The sequence below is a fragment of the Cyprinodon tularosa genome, unplaced genomic scaffold (assembly GCF_016077235.1).
Source record: "Cyprinodon tularosa strain WSP-4 unplaced genomic scaffold, ASM1607723v1 ctg871, whole genome shotgun sequence".
NCBI classification, from domain to species: domain Eukaryota; kingdom Metazoa; phylum Chordata; class Actinopteri; order Cyprinodontiformes; family Cyprinodontidae; genus Cyprinodon; species Cyprinodon tularosa.
This window is the reverse complement of record NW_024039642.1, coordinates 1-18,019: the sequence shown is the minus strand read 5'-3', so window position 1 is coordinate 18,019 and position 18,019 is coordinate 1. Positions and strand designations below refer to the sequence as shown.

Sequence of the window (18,019 nt, the reverse complement as noted above, 5' to 3'; positions counted from 1 at the left end):
GATCTATAGGGTATCTGGTCCTTCAGGTCTCTAACAGGGTGATAGAATGATCTATAGGGTATCTGGTCCTTCAGGTCTCTGAATAGGGTGTGTAACATTGGTTGGGCTGACAATGGTATATTTGCTTTTCAATGAGCTCTAATGCAGCCTGGTTAAAAGCCCTAGAATGAAACGACAGGTTTTCTTTCTTTTACGGTATGCTATGGAAAATTTAGACGAGCTGTGCCCTGATTGGTTGGTTTACAACGAGCCAAGCTGCTGAGTAAAGATACGTCATAGCAACAAGCACTCACTAATTGAAACATCAAATTGTTGATATGGTAGGGTGACCAGACGTCCTCTTTCCCCGGACATGTCCTACTTTTCAGACCTTAAAAAAATATCTGTGGGAATTTCAAAATCGTCCAAGATTATGGTCAACTACAGTGCAGCAGAACCGAGAGGTCAGCTCCAGGGCTGGTCTGGGAACCCCGGCGGACGGGAGCCAGTGGGGGACGGAGCGGCCGAACCCGATTCGGGGACGGTAGCCTGGACACCGATGACCCCGTGCTTCTCCCCGCCTGCCTTACTGGCCCCCCTCCTCTGGCTGAGGACGGGCGGCTCATGGCTCTCCGCTGAGGTCCAGTCCAGTCACCAGCCCAGCAGTCGAGACTTCTATGACCCCTTTAATCAATTAATTATTTGGTAAATAAAGTTATGTGTAAATGATGTGGCTCAGGTGTCGTTGGAGTTGTCTCCATCTCCAGCTGTTCCTGGAGAGGAGATCAAATTGCAACTAATGGCTCAGCCTGACTCCCTGTGTGGTATCAGTGCCGTCGATCAGAGTGTCCTCATCAAGGAACCCGGGAAGACTCTGGATAAAGAAAAGGTACCAGCTAGCAACCTTTATTAGTCTACACACAGACCAAAAAAACACTGAACAATTTCAGATTTTGTCTTTCAGATCTTTGGCATGTTGCCTGTTAAAAAAATATCACATATACCATACCAAGTCCAAGATGAAGATCGTACAGAATGTTTGAATGTGAGGCCAAGGAGATATGTTTTACCACATCCAGGAAATGAAGAGGAACCCGATACTGTTTTCCAGGTACGAAGCATAAAGCACCATACAATACAAAGCATATTAAACACATGTGGTCTTTTAAAATATTGTTACATGTACCTTTTATTGTGTTGTCCCAAACTGTGCAGAATGTAGGACTGAAAACAGCAACAAATCTGGTAATGAGACTACCCAGTTGTCTCAGGTTCAAGGGAAGATATTATGCACAACCCAATGGTAACTTTTGGCCTGTACCTGACCTGTACTTGAAGTTGTGCAACTGGTTATTCAAATCTACTTTGTATTCTTCTTCTTTACAGTTTACGCAGATCATCCTGTTATGATGAATAGAATAATGCATTCGCCAGGTATTGTTGGATTATCTGCAGCAGGCCCTGGTATGGAGCCTGAACCAGTAAAAACAGTTCGCACTTTCTTCCCTGAGACCTGGATATGGGACCTTATGGAGACTGGGTGAGATGCTGATTGTCATGATTTTCTTTAGAGATCTGACCCACATGCAGTAAACCACTCAGAGAACATGGGTAAAAGTTTGAACAGGTTTGTTGATAAGGACAGCGGGGGTTGGATGCACGAAACTCAGTGTGCTGGTTAACCAGAACTGGAAGAGGGAAGGGAAGTATCAGCGATTAGTTCAGCATCCGTGGAAACTTTGAGCAATGGCTGGAGAGACAGAGAAAATGGGACTCACGTTGATTGAGAAGACCTCTTCTCCCAGAATCCAGTCGGTGAGGGTTTATCCAGAGGTAGAGACTCGTTGGAGGGCGGACAGGATTAGACTTGGTTGGATCCAGGACGACTTGAACGGAACTTGTGGAGGTTAATCCCCTGCTCAGTGTGAGACTCAAACCATCCTTCCAGGGAAAGAAGGCCAAACATCCAGCTTGCAGGAAGGCTTCCTGCTGAAAAGACAAAGACAAGGTTAGGCTCAGCTAAAACAAAGACTAAGTTAGACTCAGCTAAACTCAGCTTGGCTAGAGTACCCAAAAGTGGCAAACACTCGGGCGTCGAGGTAGTGGCAGTCCACCGCTCAAATAGTCCTCAGTAATGAGCAAACCAGCCGCAGGTGTGTGGGAGGACCAACATGAACAGGGCACTACCTGGTGGTGGAGGGAAAGAACAACACAAAAACACAACCCACACAAACTGGATTCCTAACACTGATGAAAACCTGCAGTTTGTAGCACTGTTGCCTTGGATTACTGGCCCAGGGTCTTTCTGCATGGAGTTTGTAAGTTCTACTGTGCATTTGTATGTTTCAAAAACATGTCTGTCAGATTGATTTGTATCTCTTAATTTTCATCGCGTTAGCTTGTCACAGTTGTAGTAGGGTGACCAGATTTTGGTTTCTGGTGTTAGAGTTAGAACGTCCAGTCACCCTAAGTTGTAGAATGTTTCAGTTGGACCCAAAATGCAGAAAAGGAGGCTGAGTGGTTTTCCTGTAGATGATGATGGCAGCAGGCTTAATCCAAGAGTAAACAGAATGAATATACCCAAGTAAAGTACAGTAAGATGGTTCGTGAAAAACAGGGATTAATTAAGTCATGAAGTAAAGATAATGATGCAGCAAAGACAAACTGTAGAGGAAGGATATATATATATATATTTAAATATATATACCCTGAGGAGCAGACCAACAGGACCATTACTGTAGCAAGAAAGTGGGAACAGATGTGCTGAGAAAGAACTAGAAGAAAACTAAGACCAGTCATGAGCTGTACAATGTTTTCAGTTGTTTTAGTCAGCTACAGCTCAAATTAAAAGACAAAACCGCAGGGTTTAAAAAGTCACCATTAACGATGTACACTCACCGGTCACTTTATTAGGTACACCTGTCCAACTGCTCGTTAACACTTAATTTCTAAGCAGCCAATCACATGGTGGCAGCTCAGTGCATTTAGGCATGTAGACATGGTCAAGACAATCTCCTGCAGTTCAAAGCGAGCATCAGTATGGGGAAGAAAGGGGATTTGAGTGACTTTGAACGTGGCATGATTGTTGGTGCCAGAAGGGCTGGTCTGAGTATTTCAGAAACTGCAGTTCTGTGGACGGAAATGCCTTGTTGATGCCAGAGGTCAGAGGAGAATGGCCAGACTGGTTCGAGCTGATAGAAGGGCAACAGTGACTCAAATAACCACCCATTACAACCAAGGTGGGCAGAAGAGCATCTCTGAACGCACAGTACGTCGAACTTTGAGGCAGATGGGCTACAGCAGCAGAAGACCACACCGGGTGCCACTCCTTTCAGCTAAGCACAGGAAACTGAGGCTACAATTTGCACAAGCTCATTGAAATTGGACAATAGAAGATTGGAAAAACGTTGCCTGGTCTGATGAGTCTCGATTTCTGTTGTTCTGTTGTTGGTCTCCATCTCCCGATACGCTCTCGCCTGTGTCCGACTTTTCAGACATTTCAACATCTTTTTCTGAATGCCACATTGTAGCATGGCATAGACAATTCACGTTAGCAGTTTGAAGAACACCTGCTTGCTTCTGATGATTTCCTTTAGCTAACCAATGAGTGTTTGTGTTCTATGACTCATCCAATCACAATAGTTTTCACTAGATGTGGATGGAGCCAATGATCTGATTTGGATGGAGCACATGACGGGAAATAAATATTTATAAACATTAAACCGAAGCCAAGAGTAACGAGTAACGTTTGTTTTAAAAATGTAAGGAATAGAAAGTACAGCTACTTATGTGAAAATGTAATGAGTAGAAGTCAGAAGTTGGAAGAAAAATAAGTAATGGAGTAAAGTATAGATACATAAAAAGTGTACTTAGGTACACTAACACCAGAAGTTGATATTTATTGATTGAAGGGGAAGAGTCTGTGTGGAGGCAGAGAATCCAGTGGTTGGAGTGGGGTCTGTGAGAGAATGAGGGGAGCAAACAGCTGCAGATACCAGCAGCGGCTGGAGTTGGCATATGCACAGACAGTGTAATCCAGGGCAGGAAAGTTGCCCTTATCGTGACTAGCAGGTCGGGTCAAACAGGTAGGGGATGATGTTCTCATTTTCAGGGGGAATTAATAATTTTAAAATAAAGATAAATTCATCACTTTGACACAGACTGGCTGCTTCATAGCATCAGTAGATTATTTTAACTTCTAATAAAAAATCGGCCCATCACATTGCAGAGTCATTATGAACTCTATAAATCAATGTAATATAACATATTATACAAATCCATCACAATAAAACTGTTAATAGAGCAGAATAATACAGATGAGCCAAAAGTGCTAAATTGATTATGTTTATGTAATATATAGTATTTATTACACTGTTATAATTGCATCTTACATATAATTTCAAGATTTTACATAAAGACTGAAATACAAGTACATGTCTGTTAATGCTGTAGTACTTTTCTACTTGCAAATTGTGCATGCATGATACCATATACTTTAATGCTGTTTCTGTCCATTAGCCTAAAAATCTGACAGATTTACAATAGAGCTAAATTAATGAACCAAATTAATAACTTCACAGAGCTTTAGTTTCTACACTAGCAAAATCACATAAATTGATAAAATAACAGGCAACATCAAGTTCATATTTTGCTTTTTAGCTCTTAGTTAAAACAAGAATGTGATACTTTGAAAAAACTATACATACAAGTATGTATGCACACACTGACACTGTTAGTGAAATTACCTCCCACAGCCGACAAACTGCTTGTTTTTGCAGCCAAATGCTGCACAGGGATGCATTTTTATGGAGCGTGTCTGTGGGAGGGGGGAGTACCAACATGGCGGTTGGTGGCTTCACTTTTTTGGGGCAATAAATAGAGATCAGTGGTGTGGCAGCAGGCAGAGTGAGGTGGAATAGTACCCAGAAGGTGGAGCAAGGAGCAGAATCATGACATTTCCTAGGTGGTACTAACAGGGTCAGCATCACCAGGTTAGAACCAATTAGATAACTACTGATGTAACACAAAAATTCCAAGCGACACGTTCTGTTATTGTAATCTTTTAGTTTGTAAAACATATCATGACGCTGAGAAAACTCTCTAGTGAGCAGTCTCTACCACTCTTGCCTATAAAATATCATAATAAAAGGTGTGTTCTCCAGTAACTTCTAAGTTAAATGATAAAATACTTAATGTGTGCTTTTTCTTTATGTTTGCATATTTTACACTCATAATTACATTTAATTTTGTGTTGATCCAGACCTTCTGGGACGAAGGATGTGTCCTTCACTGTCCCAGACACCATCACCACCTGGGAGACAGAGACTTTCTGTTTGTCCTCTCAGGGTTTTGGTTTGGCTCCTCGTCAGAATCTCACCGTCTTCCAGCCCTTCTTCCTGGAGCTCACCCTGCCCTACTCTATAATCCGGGGGGAGAACTTTGAAATGAAGGCAACCGTCTTTAACTACCTGACAAAGTGCATTATGGTAAGATTTAATGTCCCATCACATCTAATAAACCATATATATATATATATATATATATATATATATATATATATATAAAAAAAAAAAAAACTGTTTTCTCACCCCTCGTGGGGTGGTATGTGTCATCCTCAAGCTCGGGTCCTCTACCAGAGGCCTGGGAGTTTGAGGGTTCTGCGCAGTATCTTAGCTGTTCCTAGGACTGCGCTCATCAGTACCAGAACTTGGTACTGATGAAATATATATATATATATATATATATATATATATATATATATATATATATATATATATATATATATATATATATATATATATATATATATATATATATATATATATATATATATATATATATGCACGGGTGAGGCATAAATGCATGTACAGTATGTGTCATCTTCAAGCTCGGGTCCTCTACCAGAGGCCTGGGAGTTTGAGGGTTCTGCACAGTATCTTAGCTGTTCCTAGGACTGCACTCTTCTGGACAGAGACCTCTGATGTTTTACCTGGAATCTGCTGTAGCCACTCTCCCAGTTCGGGGGTCACAGCCCCCAGTGCTCCAATTACCACTGGCACCACTGCTGCTCTTACTTTCCACATCTTTTCTAGCTCCTCTTTCAGCCCTTGGTATTTCTCAAGCTTTTCGTATTCCTTCATCTTGATGTTGCTGTCGCTTGGGATTGCCAAATCTATCACTACTGCCTTCTTCTGCTGTTTGTCGATCAACATGATGTCTGATTGGTTAGCCATCACCTGTTTGTCAGTCTGGATCTTGAAGTCCCATAGGATCTTAGCTCGGTCATTCTCAACTACTTTAGGAGGTGTCTTCCATTTTGACCTTGGGACTTCCAACCCATACTCATGGCAGATGTTTCTGTACACTATGACAGCTACATGGTTTTGGCGTTCCATGTATGTAGTTCCTGCCTGCATTTTACACCCTGCTGTTATGTGCTGTATTGTTTCAGATGCATCTTTGCACAGTCTGCACCGGGGGTCCTGCCTGGTGTGGTAGACCCCGGCCCCTATTGATCTAGTACTGAGTGCCTGTTCTTGTGCTGCCATGTTCTTGTGCTCTGCCTCCCTCGTTACGTATACAGTCTCAGGGTGCTGGATTTGGGGTGAAACACTCCATGCATTGTGAGGAGCTTTCTCATCTTGATGTCAGTAGCCTCTATCTCCTTATTTAGCCAGTTTATTATACCAGCAAGGTATCTGATAAATATGTGTTGATGGCTGTTAGATTCAGAAATTGTAGGTTTGCAAAAAAATAGAAATTGAGTCTACACAGGAAAGAGATTCAAGCAGCTTCTGCAGGCGCGGAAAGAAAAAGCCCAACCCAACTTCAAGCTTTCCTTCTTCGAATCAGCTGTCTTTTATTAACAGAACATAACACATGGTTACAAAACAGTATTTGTTCTGACAGAACAATTGATCAGTTCATAAAGACAAGATGCTCCATCAGAATGACAAGGCAGGATGGTCTCCTGACTGCATCACAAGACACAGTGCAGCATCCCCCTTTCACAAATGATTTATAAGCACACATTAATTTTATAATCATCATTGAATAAACCTAACATTTCACTCCTGTTGTGCATATAAATATCAGCCTGTAGCACTTCTAAAAAGATGTCTACTACACACATCATAAATGCATTGCAGATAGGGAATTAGGAATCAAAGATCAACATGCAAAAAACAAAAATATGAAACGGATTAAAATGTAAAACTTCAGCAAAAATGTAAGATTTATCAAGAATGTAAAAAGCTTCAAAATTCTGTCCCTTGAGTAGGCAAAACCTCTCCAATAGAGGGAAATTCCTACCCGACCCTTCCAGAGGAAGCGACCATTATCCCTGTAAGAGATTACACAGTTGCCACCATATCATCAGTATCGGCACCAGCATCTTGGCGGAGTTGAACATAAGTTACAGCTGAATACTGGTTTAGAGTGGATCCTATCATTCTCTGAATCATTGACTGGAGACATGGTATTAAGCAACAAATAAAAGGAAAATATGAAAAACAATCCTACAAATGGTAAAGCTATCTTAATCAGAACCTACCACCATGATCCCATGGTGAACCAACTTGTCCATGGTGCTGGACTTGCACCGGAGGTGTGATATACCTCTTTAAATCTTTCAACTCATCCAGAGTGGTCTGTATTCCTACCCCATTGGTGTCATTAGTTACATAAGTACAGCATGTCTGACCAATAATGGTACACATGCCCCCTTGGGAGGCTGTCAGCAAATCCATTACCATTCTGTGTTGAATGAGGGTCTGCTGAACTTGGCTGAATTCCTGTTTTATTGCTCTTCCCAAATCCTCAGTGGCATTTATAAGTCTCATCAAGGCATACCTGTTGATTTCAACATGATCCCGAATTTCTCCAATACCTACCCATGGGAAAAAACCTTGCATAAGTTTAGGACCCCACCCTCATATTCTAAAGTTCATGGGGACTCCTGAGTCTGTGGTCACACCCCAGTATGATGCTGGGAAATTGATAGCTGTGTCTTCTTCAGCTTCCCTTTTTTGTAGGTGGGAATAATGGGGATGCTGCTCAAATTTTTCCATAACCATGGTGTGATCTGACACTAGCGCCAGAGTACAACGTCCCCCCCCATCCAATAGGCAAAGCTGGGTAAGCCTTATGGCCACAGACATAGTACCAGTCTGCCAAGGTGTGGGTTCCCAGCGATGAAGTCATTACTGAAGAGCATCTGGTGTTTGCTATGGCATAGGAATGATTTTTTGCACATTGAGTAGCCCTGTCTGAGGGACTGGTACGACATGTTCTATTTTTCCTGCAGGCCGAACATGCAGTTTCATTTATATATGGGCAAAAAGAATAAATAGCATTACATCTTCCTTTGGAATTTTGCTCACTGAGGCGCTGCCATTACCTTCTACAAACACACAGGGAATTTTTCACCTACTATCATGACGTATGTGGGAATTGGGATTGATACCTGTGGTAACACTGTGGTGTCCTTAGCTGCAGTACATGGTAGGTCTATTAAAGGACTAATTGAGATATTTAATGGGTTTGAGAAATTTGCTTTGGAATGTGTAACATTGATTCCTGGATGAGTTGAAAGAGCCACAAGGCAGTCAGTTTGATCTGCGGACATATTGTATGCATAGACAGTCTGAATTGTGGAAGTAGGCATATGAGTACAAACATAACAGTCTGTTTTATTCAAACCTTCAGCAACATGTTTGGCATGCTGCCACCACATATTGGCGCCGTAGGGATCCATCAAAAACCATTCTGGTTTTCCTTTGTTTCAGGTGGTCAGTTTGAGTCCCTAGGAGCACCAGTCCAATGGTCACCATCAAGCAGCAGAGTCACTTTAGTTTTCCCATCTTCACCAGTCCCTCCAAGGAAGCACCCACTAACCAGGACTCTAAAGGATTGGGTTAGGTTGGTTTCTTCACCAGCGTTGAGACGAAAAGCTCTAAATTGCTTAACCCCTTTGTAGCTGGGCTTCACAGCAGATCCCTACTTTAGTCGTGGGGTCCCTGTGAAGGTAACTGGGCTTCCTGTTGGGGAAAGTCTTTTATCAGCTTACAATGACTCTGGTTGATCCAAGTGTCTCTCTCCTGGATCTTCACAGCGGTTGGGGTTGCTAGTTGCACAATGTAGGGTCCTTCCCACCTAGGAGCTGCCCAATTTTTCCTTTTGATGATTTTACTCATAACTCGATCTCCAGGCTTCAGGCCTTCCTGTGGGGAAACAAAAGGAGCACTGGACAGATTACATGTTTTCCGAACAGTTTTGTCACTGAACAGCTTCAGCATCTACTTAATTAATGGGTCAGTGTCATCCTCTTCTTTTTCTGTCCATGGTTGTCCTTCCCATAAGGGTAGAACAAAAGGTCTCCCATTCACTATTTAAAAAGGAGTCAAACCATCAGATATGGGAGTAATCCTCATGAGTAGTTTTACTAAGTGCAAACACTCTGGCCATGGCTTTCCTGTTTCTGCCATTAATTTTCTCAATCTGTTCTTAACCGCTCCATTAGCTCATTCCACCAATCCTGCACTCTGTGGATGGTAGGAACAGTGATGTTTAAAGGTTATGTTTAAATGTTTAGACATTAGTGATACCACTTCATAATGTGCTCCATTATCACTTTGTAGGAGTTTTGGGATACCATGCTATGTTTACACAACGCTTTTGCCACTGTCAATGCATTTGCATGTTTTGTAGGGACAATTTGTACCCATTTAGAAAAGTTGTCCACTAAGACTAGGCAGTACTTGTACTGACCACTTGGGGTCAGCTCAATATAGTCCATGCTAATCACTTCAAACAGAGCTGTACCTCTTGGTGCCTGTCCTCACTTAGGCCTCTATTTTCCTTGTGGATTGTATTTACAACATGTAAGACATGCTCTACAAAAATTTTTGAAGTAGTTATTTAAACCTGTGGGATAAAATACTTGTTGTACTATACTTAACATCCCCCCTGTTAAGACATGGCCTTGACCATGACTAATCACCGCTACTGTTTTAAACAGGCTTTGTGGTAAAACTGGTTTATCCTTTATCATAATTAAGCCATCAGACTTTGTAACCGCTCCTTCTCTTTTCCATTTTTCTTTTTAGGTGCTGGAGCATTTTTCTGCATATCTATAAGAATTTCTGTAGGAATTATTGTGCTGTCGTTTGACACATCTGCATTAGTCAGAAAGATTTGTGCTCTGGCTGCCTCCTTCACTGCAGCATCTGCTCTAATGTTTCCTCTGCTTACTACATCTTGACCTTTGGTATGTGCTGCACATTTGCATATAGCTATGGCCCGTGGCAACAACACAGCTTTTAACAGGGCTGTTAATAAGTCTTCATGCTCAACTTTTCTCCCTGTACTGGTCACCGACCTGACGCTCCCACTGTGCAGCAAAATTATGAACTGTTGAAAAAACATACTGACTGTCCGTGAAAATATTTACATCTTGGCCTGTTGACATTTCACATGCTTTTGTTAGTGCAACAATCTCTGCAGCTTGCACAGAATATGACCCATCCACATACAAATTTTCATAACCCTCCTGTGGTTCATCTTTTAAATCTGGACGCGGTTTGCAACACATAGTTGTCCTTTCCACACAGTGGTGAGGGTTACCATCTTCTGGTGTGGGCAGCAAGGTTGAGGGATTCAAAGAATTACACCGCTGCAGGGTGAGGTGAGGCTGAGACAGCAAAGTGGTCATAATGTTTAGATGTCTGGCTGGAGACATAAAGGTCATTTTGGCTGTTGTGACTAATAGTTCCACTGCATGTGGTTTTACAAGGTCAGTGGATGATACAAAACAATTTCAGATGAACTTTGTATTGCTAGAGCAGCAGCAAAAACTGATCTTACACAGTGAGGGAGGGCAGCTGCAACCGGATCTAATCTCTTTGAATAAAATGCCACTGGCCACATTTTCCTACCTTGTTTCTGCATTAGCAGGGAGGTCATGAACTGTTCCCTGCAATCCACTGTTTGGATAAATGGTTTAGAATAGTCAGGTAGTGCCACTACAGAAGAGTTTGCAATCAGGTCCTTTAGCTGTAAAAAAGCTGACTTCGCAGTTGGAGTCCATGTTATTATATCTGTCATTGCCATATCTTTTGTGTAAATGAGATCAAGCAGTGGCTGAGTAACCTCAGCATAATTGGGAATCCATGTTCTACAGTAATTACACAAGCCTAGTAAAGTCATAATTTGCTTTTTGGTTTTGGGCTGTGGAGCGTCTAACACTCCCTTTTTCCTATCCGCTGTTAATGATTTCCCCTGCTGAGAAATGCTATGGCCCAAAAAGAAAACTTCCTTTTTGCACAGCTGCAGCTTGTTTGGTGAAACTTTATTTCCTGTTGCTGCTAGATAAGTCAGCAGCCTCTGGGTCTGTTCTATGTTCTCTTTTTCTGTAGGGCTCACAACCAGAATGTCATCCACATAAACCAGTATCTGTGTGGTGTTGATGTTCTGCTAAACATGCACTTATCTCCTGTGAGAAAATAGTGGGGCTATCTGCAAACCCTTGAGGCAATCTGGTGTATGTATATTTTTTATTTTTAAAGTGAAACCAAACCAATGCCTTGAATCTGGATCGAGAGGTATAGAAAAGAGGGCATTACTAAGATCCATTACAGAAAAATAACTTTGTTCTGGGTTCAGTGAATTTAAAAGAGTGTGAGGATTTGGAACACAGGGAGCCCTAGTTTTAACAGCTTTATTCGCTTCTCTTAAATCATGGACCAGCCTCCAACTGTCTGTACCAGGCTTCTTAACAGGAAATATGGGTGATACATTCACAAGTTGGATCTTCAATCAAAATTCCAGCTTTCAACATGTCATCAATTACAGGTTTAATTCCTGCCTCTGCATCAGGCTTTAAAGGATATTGTTTAACCCTGGGGCGATAGGAGGTTTTTGCTTGTACTACTACAGGTTTAGCAGTTGTAAGTAAACCTGCATCTGTATTTCCTGTGGACCACACGCTAGCTGGAACAGAAAGAGACTTATAGTCCACAGTTAATATTAATCATTCTGTCAAATGCTTCTGTGGGAGAGCCAAAGTGGTCCAGTTTAATTTCTTTCTCCGCACCACGCCCCATTTTGGTAAAACAAAACAATCATTTACCCAGGTACCTTCCAATATTCTGCCAACTGATCCTGCCAAATAACCTAGTTCCTGCCACTGTCACCCTGATTTCCTGGACAGTGAAACATGTGGGGCCATTACCCATTCTTGCTGCAGTAAGGGCTGTACCTGGGGGCTGAGAGAGACCAACGCTACTGAGTCCCCAGCTACTGTACTGTACACGTACTTAATCTGTATAAACTGGGGTGACAGCCTGTGAAAAGCTCTGTCATATTTGCTATCTGTGGTGTCCATAACCCTCATGGTAAAATGTAATGGACTTTGATTTTGAAACTGACCATTAGGTGCTGCCTGGTTTTTTTTAGCTGAGTCACTATTTCCCGTGGCCCCTGGGTGGTTAGATCCAGGGAGTAAAATGTTTTTGGGAATGAGCCTGAATGTATCACATGTGTGTCAGCTGCTTCCAGCTCTGTTGAAACTTCCCCTTGTAGCATAAAATCTGTACATCTTCTCACTGACATGCCTTTGTCTGTAGGCACCAACGCTAATTGCAATTCCCTTAACAGATCTCTGCCTAATAGATTAACTGGACAGTCTGGGCTCAACACAAAATCAGCTTCCACCGTGAATCCCTATTCATCAGTGACCAATTGTTTTTCAGAAATGCGCTGAACCACCATTCTCCCAACAGCAGAGACTACAGTGATCCATTTTGATCCCGGTTTAATCTGAGGTAATGTGTCCCTCAGAACGGATTTATCGGCCCCGGTGTCACACAAGAATTTTACTTTTACTCTTTGAATGTTTAAATGCCAGTATGGTTTTTCTGATGTGTTTAAAAAAGAAAGGAAAATTTGCTGTAGGTCCAGGACCTCCACTGGGTTCACAATTAACAGCTCCTCACTTTTTGCTGGTGCACATGACTTCTGGCGTCAGTGCTGGTCATAATATCGATGACGGGGAGGGTCACTCTGCGGGGGTTCTGCACATTCTTGAGCAAAGTGGCCCTCCTTATCACAATTATAGCACCTGTTGTGCTCTCTACGTGGCCCCTTGTTTTTCCCCTGTGACCACCGGCCCATCCCTCTTCCCTTTTGTTTCACTCTGAAGTCCCGATAATAGACTCCTAACATTCCACCTACAGCTGAACTATCAGTCACTAGGTGGATTTGAATTTTTTTTTGCATTTTTCCAATCCTGAGCATGCAAAGCATACTCCATCAATGTGTTAAAAGTTGCAGTTCTCCATCCAACCAAATGTTTCTCCAAATGACCTCTAATTTCTGGACGGAGACCTGCAAGTAAATATTGCTTCAGCAGAGACATATACACCCCGTCCTCAGCATTATCCTCTGGGACTCCACTGTGGCGATTAATAGCCTTTTGGAGTCGGGCCCTATATGCTGTCACTTCTTCCTCTGGACCCTGACGGACCTCAGAGATTTTAGTAAGACTGGGAGGTTGTCTCCACAGGCGGTGGGCTGCTTCACAGACAGCAGTAACCTATCTTTCTAAGTCCCCATCCCCCAAAGGGAGGATTCCAACTGAATCTCCTCAGCGCCCAGTGTATTGGCCCCTCACTTGAGCCCAATTATGGCCCAAACTACACCTCATAGCTTTTTCTATTTCTGCCCAATTTAATTTGTAAGAATCAATGAGGGTTTTAATATCCTCGGACCATTTAACTGGGTCCTGCCTAGCTGGGGTTACACCTTGGCAGGCAGTCTGCATTTCTGCATCTGTCCATGGCCTATACACAAGAATGGTGGGCCTATTATCCACTGGATCATTATCTTGGGGTCCTGTGCGTTGGCCATAACGAGGGTTGGCCACCTCTAACATTGGAAAAGCACATGCCCCCCCCTTCAGGAATTTTGTCCTGTTCTTGGTTTTGTAATTTAGCCAAATTTGGATAAATAGGGGCGGATGGGCCTTTTTTTATGAGCCTCTATTTGATAATCATCATTGTAATACTTAGAATAAGGTTTCCCCTCCCTTTTTCTTATTTCAGGATCATAAGGGTCAAGGGCACTAAAGTCCATACCATCCATAGAGGAGGATATGGACAGGGGGCTTGTTCCTGCTCCTCCAACATCATTATACGAGGGTGGGGCTACTGGAGGAGGAACAGTAGCATGGTGGTGTTCATATCCACCATGAAGGGGTCTGTGTCTACCTTCCTGCACAGCTAATGCTACCCCTTGAACCCCATTACCCCCTTGAATTTGATTAGGGGCAGGATTTTGAGGAAACATGCGAGATACAACAGTTTCTTCATCAGCTTTAACTTTCACAGCAGCAATTATAGCTTTCTTTCTATCCCTTTTCTGCTGTATTTGACTTTCTCTATGCTTAGCTTGCACAATCCACTTATTTAACTCCTCCAATTCTTTTCTGTATGTAGCTTGCTTATTTCCTGATTTACACACCAACTTCATCTCCACTTTCTGCTGAATCTTCATCAGCGGCTCAACTCAACTGTCTGCTCAACTGTCCACTCCAACCTTCCTTCTCAACCACTTTCTGGCAAACATTGGATCACCACCACAACATGTCACCATTTATCTAACATCACCTGGCACTTCCTTCTTACTGCTTTCTAGCCCCATGCTTTTGGCAATTGTTTAAAAATGCTATTCACTGCAGTTTTTTTTATATTCTTATGTGTACACTTTGGAGTCCTAGACTCCCCACGCACAGGCCCTAGAGCAGTGGTCTCCAACCCTGGTCCTCAAGATCTACGTTCCTACAGGTTTTAGATGCATCCCTGCTTCAACACAGCTGAATCAAATGATTGATTACCTTTTCAAGCCATTCATTTGATTCAGCTGTGTTGAAGCAGGGATGCATCTAAAATCTGTAGGACAGTAGATCTTGAGGACCAGGGTTGGAGACCACTGCCCTAGAGGTATACTCCTCACACACACCGAATAACCAGATCCCAGATCTGTCAACAAAACTTGGTTTCGTCAAACATCCCTGCTGCGGCAGCTGCAAACCGTACTATCTCGAGAACAACACAGAGTCCCAGACTCAAACGCACAGAATACCCAGATCCCAGAAGTGTGAACAAATATTCTTGCGAGTACAGCTGTAACTTAAATGGTCCCAGACCAACTGTTGATCAAAAGATTTTGGCCTACCCTTTGCTGTGTAGAGCGATTCCTCTGGAGTCGTCACCAAGATGCCCAGGGCAGGGCTGGACCAACCTATGGGCCCCGTCCGGCGTAGGGAGGGCGGCTGTTGACAAATTCTTGGCCTTGGTCCCACGGTCCTGGACAATTGGATCTTGACTCCCGGCTTTCGGCACCAAAAATGTTAGATTCAGAAATTGTAGGTTTGAAAAAAAATAGAAATTGAGTCTACACAGGAAAGAGATTCAAGCAGCTTCTGCAAGAGCGGAAAGAAAAAGCCCAACTCAACTTCAAGCTTTCCTTCTCCGAATCCCCTCCTGCAGCTGTCTTTTATTAACAGAATGTAACAAATGGTTACAAAACAGTATTTGTTCTGACAGAACAATTGATCAGTTCATAAAGACAAGATGCTCCATCAGAATGACGAGGCAGGAGGGTAGATATTTGGCTGTGGCGGTCTTTCTTGCTGTCTCCTTGTGGTTTCCGTTAGCCTGTGGCACCCCAAGGTATTTGTAGCTGTCCTGAACATCTGTAATGTTGCCTTCTGGTAGTTCAAGCCCCTCGGTTATGATCATCTTCCCTCTGTTTGAGACCATGCGACCGCACTTGTCCAGTCCGAATGACATTCCAATGTCGTTGCTGTAGATCCTGGTAGTGTGGATCAGTGAGTCGATGTCTCACTCACCCTGGCATACAGCTTGATATCATCCATGTAGAGGAGGTGACTGATGATTTTTGCGCTTCGGAATTGGTATTCATAGTCAGTCTTCGTAATGATCTGGCTGAGGGGGTTCAGGCCTATGCAAAACAGCAGTGGGGATATTGCATCGCCCTGGTATATGGCGCACTTGATGGTGACTTGTGCAATTGGCTTTGCATTGGCTTCCAGACTTGTTTTCCACAGCTTAATTCAGTTCTTGGTGAAGGCCATTAGTGTCCTGTTGATCTTGTACATTTCCAAGCATTCCAGGATCGTTTGAGTCGTAGGCTTTCTTATAGTCAATCCAGGCAGTGCCCACCCATTCTGGGTGGGTCCCATCCATCAGCAGTTGGTTCATTTGTGCTGCCAGGCGTGCATGAAGTGCGGTTAGGTTCTGCAGAGTGGGAGAATAGAGATAGAATGAGGCAGAGTAATGAAAAAGGGGTCCCTATGTCCTCCAGCAGTCTAGGCCTATAGCAGCAGAACTATAGAGATAGCTCAGGATAACCTGAGCCACTCTAACTAGAAGCTTTATCAAAAAGGAAAGTTTTAAGCCTAGCCTTAAAAGTAGACAGGGTGCCTGCCTCACGGACTAAAACTGGTACTTGGTTCCACAGGAAAGGAGCCTTATAACTAAAAGATCTACCTCCCATTCTACTTTTAGAAATTCTAGGAACCACTAGTAAACCTGCAGATTAATATTACGGGTAAGGAGGAAGATGGAACCTAGTTCTATAGAGTTTTTTACATACAAAGGAGATTTTTCAATTCTATTCTGGATATAACAGGAAGCCAAGAAAGGAGGCTAAAATGGGGGAAATATGATCTCTTTTATAAATTTACATTAGATCTTGCATTAGGCTGGATCAGCTGAAGGCTTTTAACATTTAGTGGAATTTTTTTGGTTTCTGATGGTGAAGTTACGATAGTCAAGCTTTGAAAATTTAAATAACTAGGAGATGATTCATCTGTGTTATCATAATCCTCTTGCTGCAGCCAGGTTTCTGTAGGACAAATTAAATCAAATAGATATTCAAAAATCAAATGATTTCTAACAAACTCTGAGGAATGAGACTTTGGATTCAAATTAGCAACTCTAAATGGGTCAAACCTTTTTCGGTTTCACAATGGCTGCTATGAATAGTTCAGTCAACTCAAGTAGGTCAACTCAGAGTTGAACACGTGAATAACAAGTATGAAAAGCCATTACCAGTTGAGCTCAATTCAACGAGTCACCATGACGATAGACAAACGGAAGTGCCTGTTTCACCCCAATAAAACATCAGTATATGTGAATCATTCTTAATGTCTGCTGATCCTTGAGGAAATAAAAAAAACTGAATGAAAAGTGAGATATGATAGTTTAATTTAAAAGAAAAACTAAACATAGAATAAGTAACTTTAAAAAGGGTTGTTTTAATAAACAAAAAAAGGAAAAAAGCTACTATAAACACTTAACAGCTAACTTGCACAAAGTCACACATTGATCCACCAAGAGTCCAAGATGCTAATTTTATCTTCCTAAACAGGTTAAAGTGATAGCAGAGCAATCCTCAGATTACACCCTCACGCCCCTCTCTGGGGACCAGTACACATCCTGCCTTTGTGCCAACGAGCGGAAGACTCTCAGCTGGACCCTGACAGCTACAGCTTTAGGTGAGGAGGAGACTTTTTCTGTTTCAACAATAAACTGCAGTTATTATAACTAAGGTGATGGACTGTGGGAACAAATCTCTGTTTCCCTTCAAACCTGAAAAGGTTATGGATCTGAAGGAGGAGCACAGGCTGTGAGCATTTGATATGTTTAAATGTTTTTAGGGGTTGTAAATGTGACCGTGTCTGCTGAGGCCATTCCATCTCAGGCTTCTTGTGACAATGAGATTGTGAGCATCCCAGACAGAGGCCGCATCGATGTTGTCACCCGTCCTCTAATTGTCAAGGTTTGTCTGAACAAACGTTATTCAAAAATACAAACATCTGTCTGGTTATTGGCTTTCCATAAATAAGGACGACTGATGATGAATGACTGTCAGCTCTAACTGGCGTCTCTCTCTCAGGCTGAAGGAGTTGAAGTGGTAAAGACACACAACTGGCTGCTCTGCCCCAAAGGTCAGTAAA

The 18,019-nt window shown here is 42.5% G+C and overlaps 1 protein-coding gene across 1 annotated transcript in view; it reads left to right on the top strand.

Moving 5' to 3' along the window:
• Positions 1–18,018, top strand: part of LOC119775454 (alpha-2-macroglobulin-like) — a 37,205-nt gene extending 19,187 nt beyond the window's left edge. Inside the window, exons 15-22 of the mRNA XM_038273443.1 lie at positions 719–868; positions 944–1,090; positions 1,195–1,316; positions 1,397–1,519; positions 5,240–5,465; positions 17,431–17,557; positions 17,720–17,841; positions 17,959–18,018. Of these exons, the coding sequence (XP_038129371.1) occupies positions 719–868; positions 944–1,090; positions 1,195–1,316; positions 1,397–1,519; positions 5,240–5,465; positions 17,431–17,557; positions 17,720–17,841; positions 17,959–18,018 (1,077 nt within the window). The remainder of the gene's footprint in view (positions 1–718; positions 869–943; positions 1,091–1,194; positions 1,317–1,396; positions 1,520–5,239; positions 5,466–17,430; positions 17,558–17,719; positions 17,842–17,958) is intronic.
• Position 18,019: the final 1 nt, after the last annotated feature.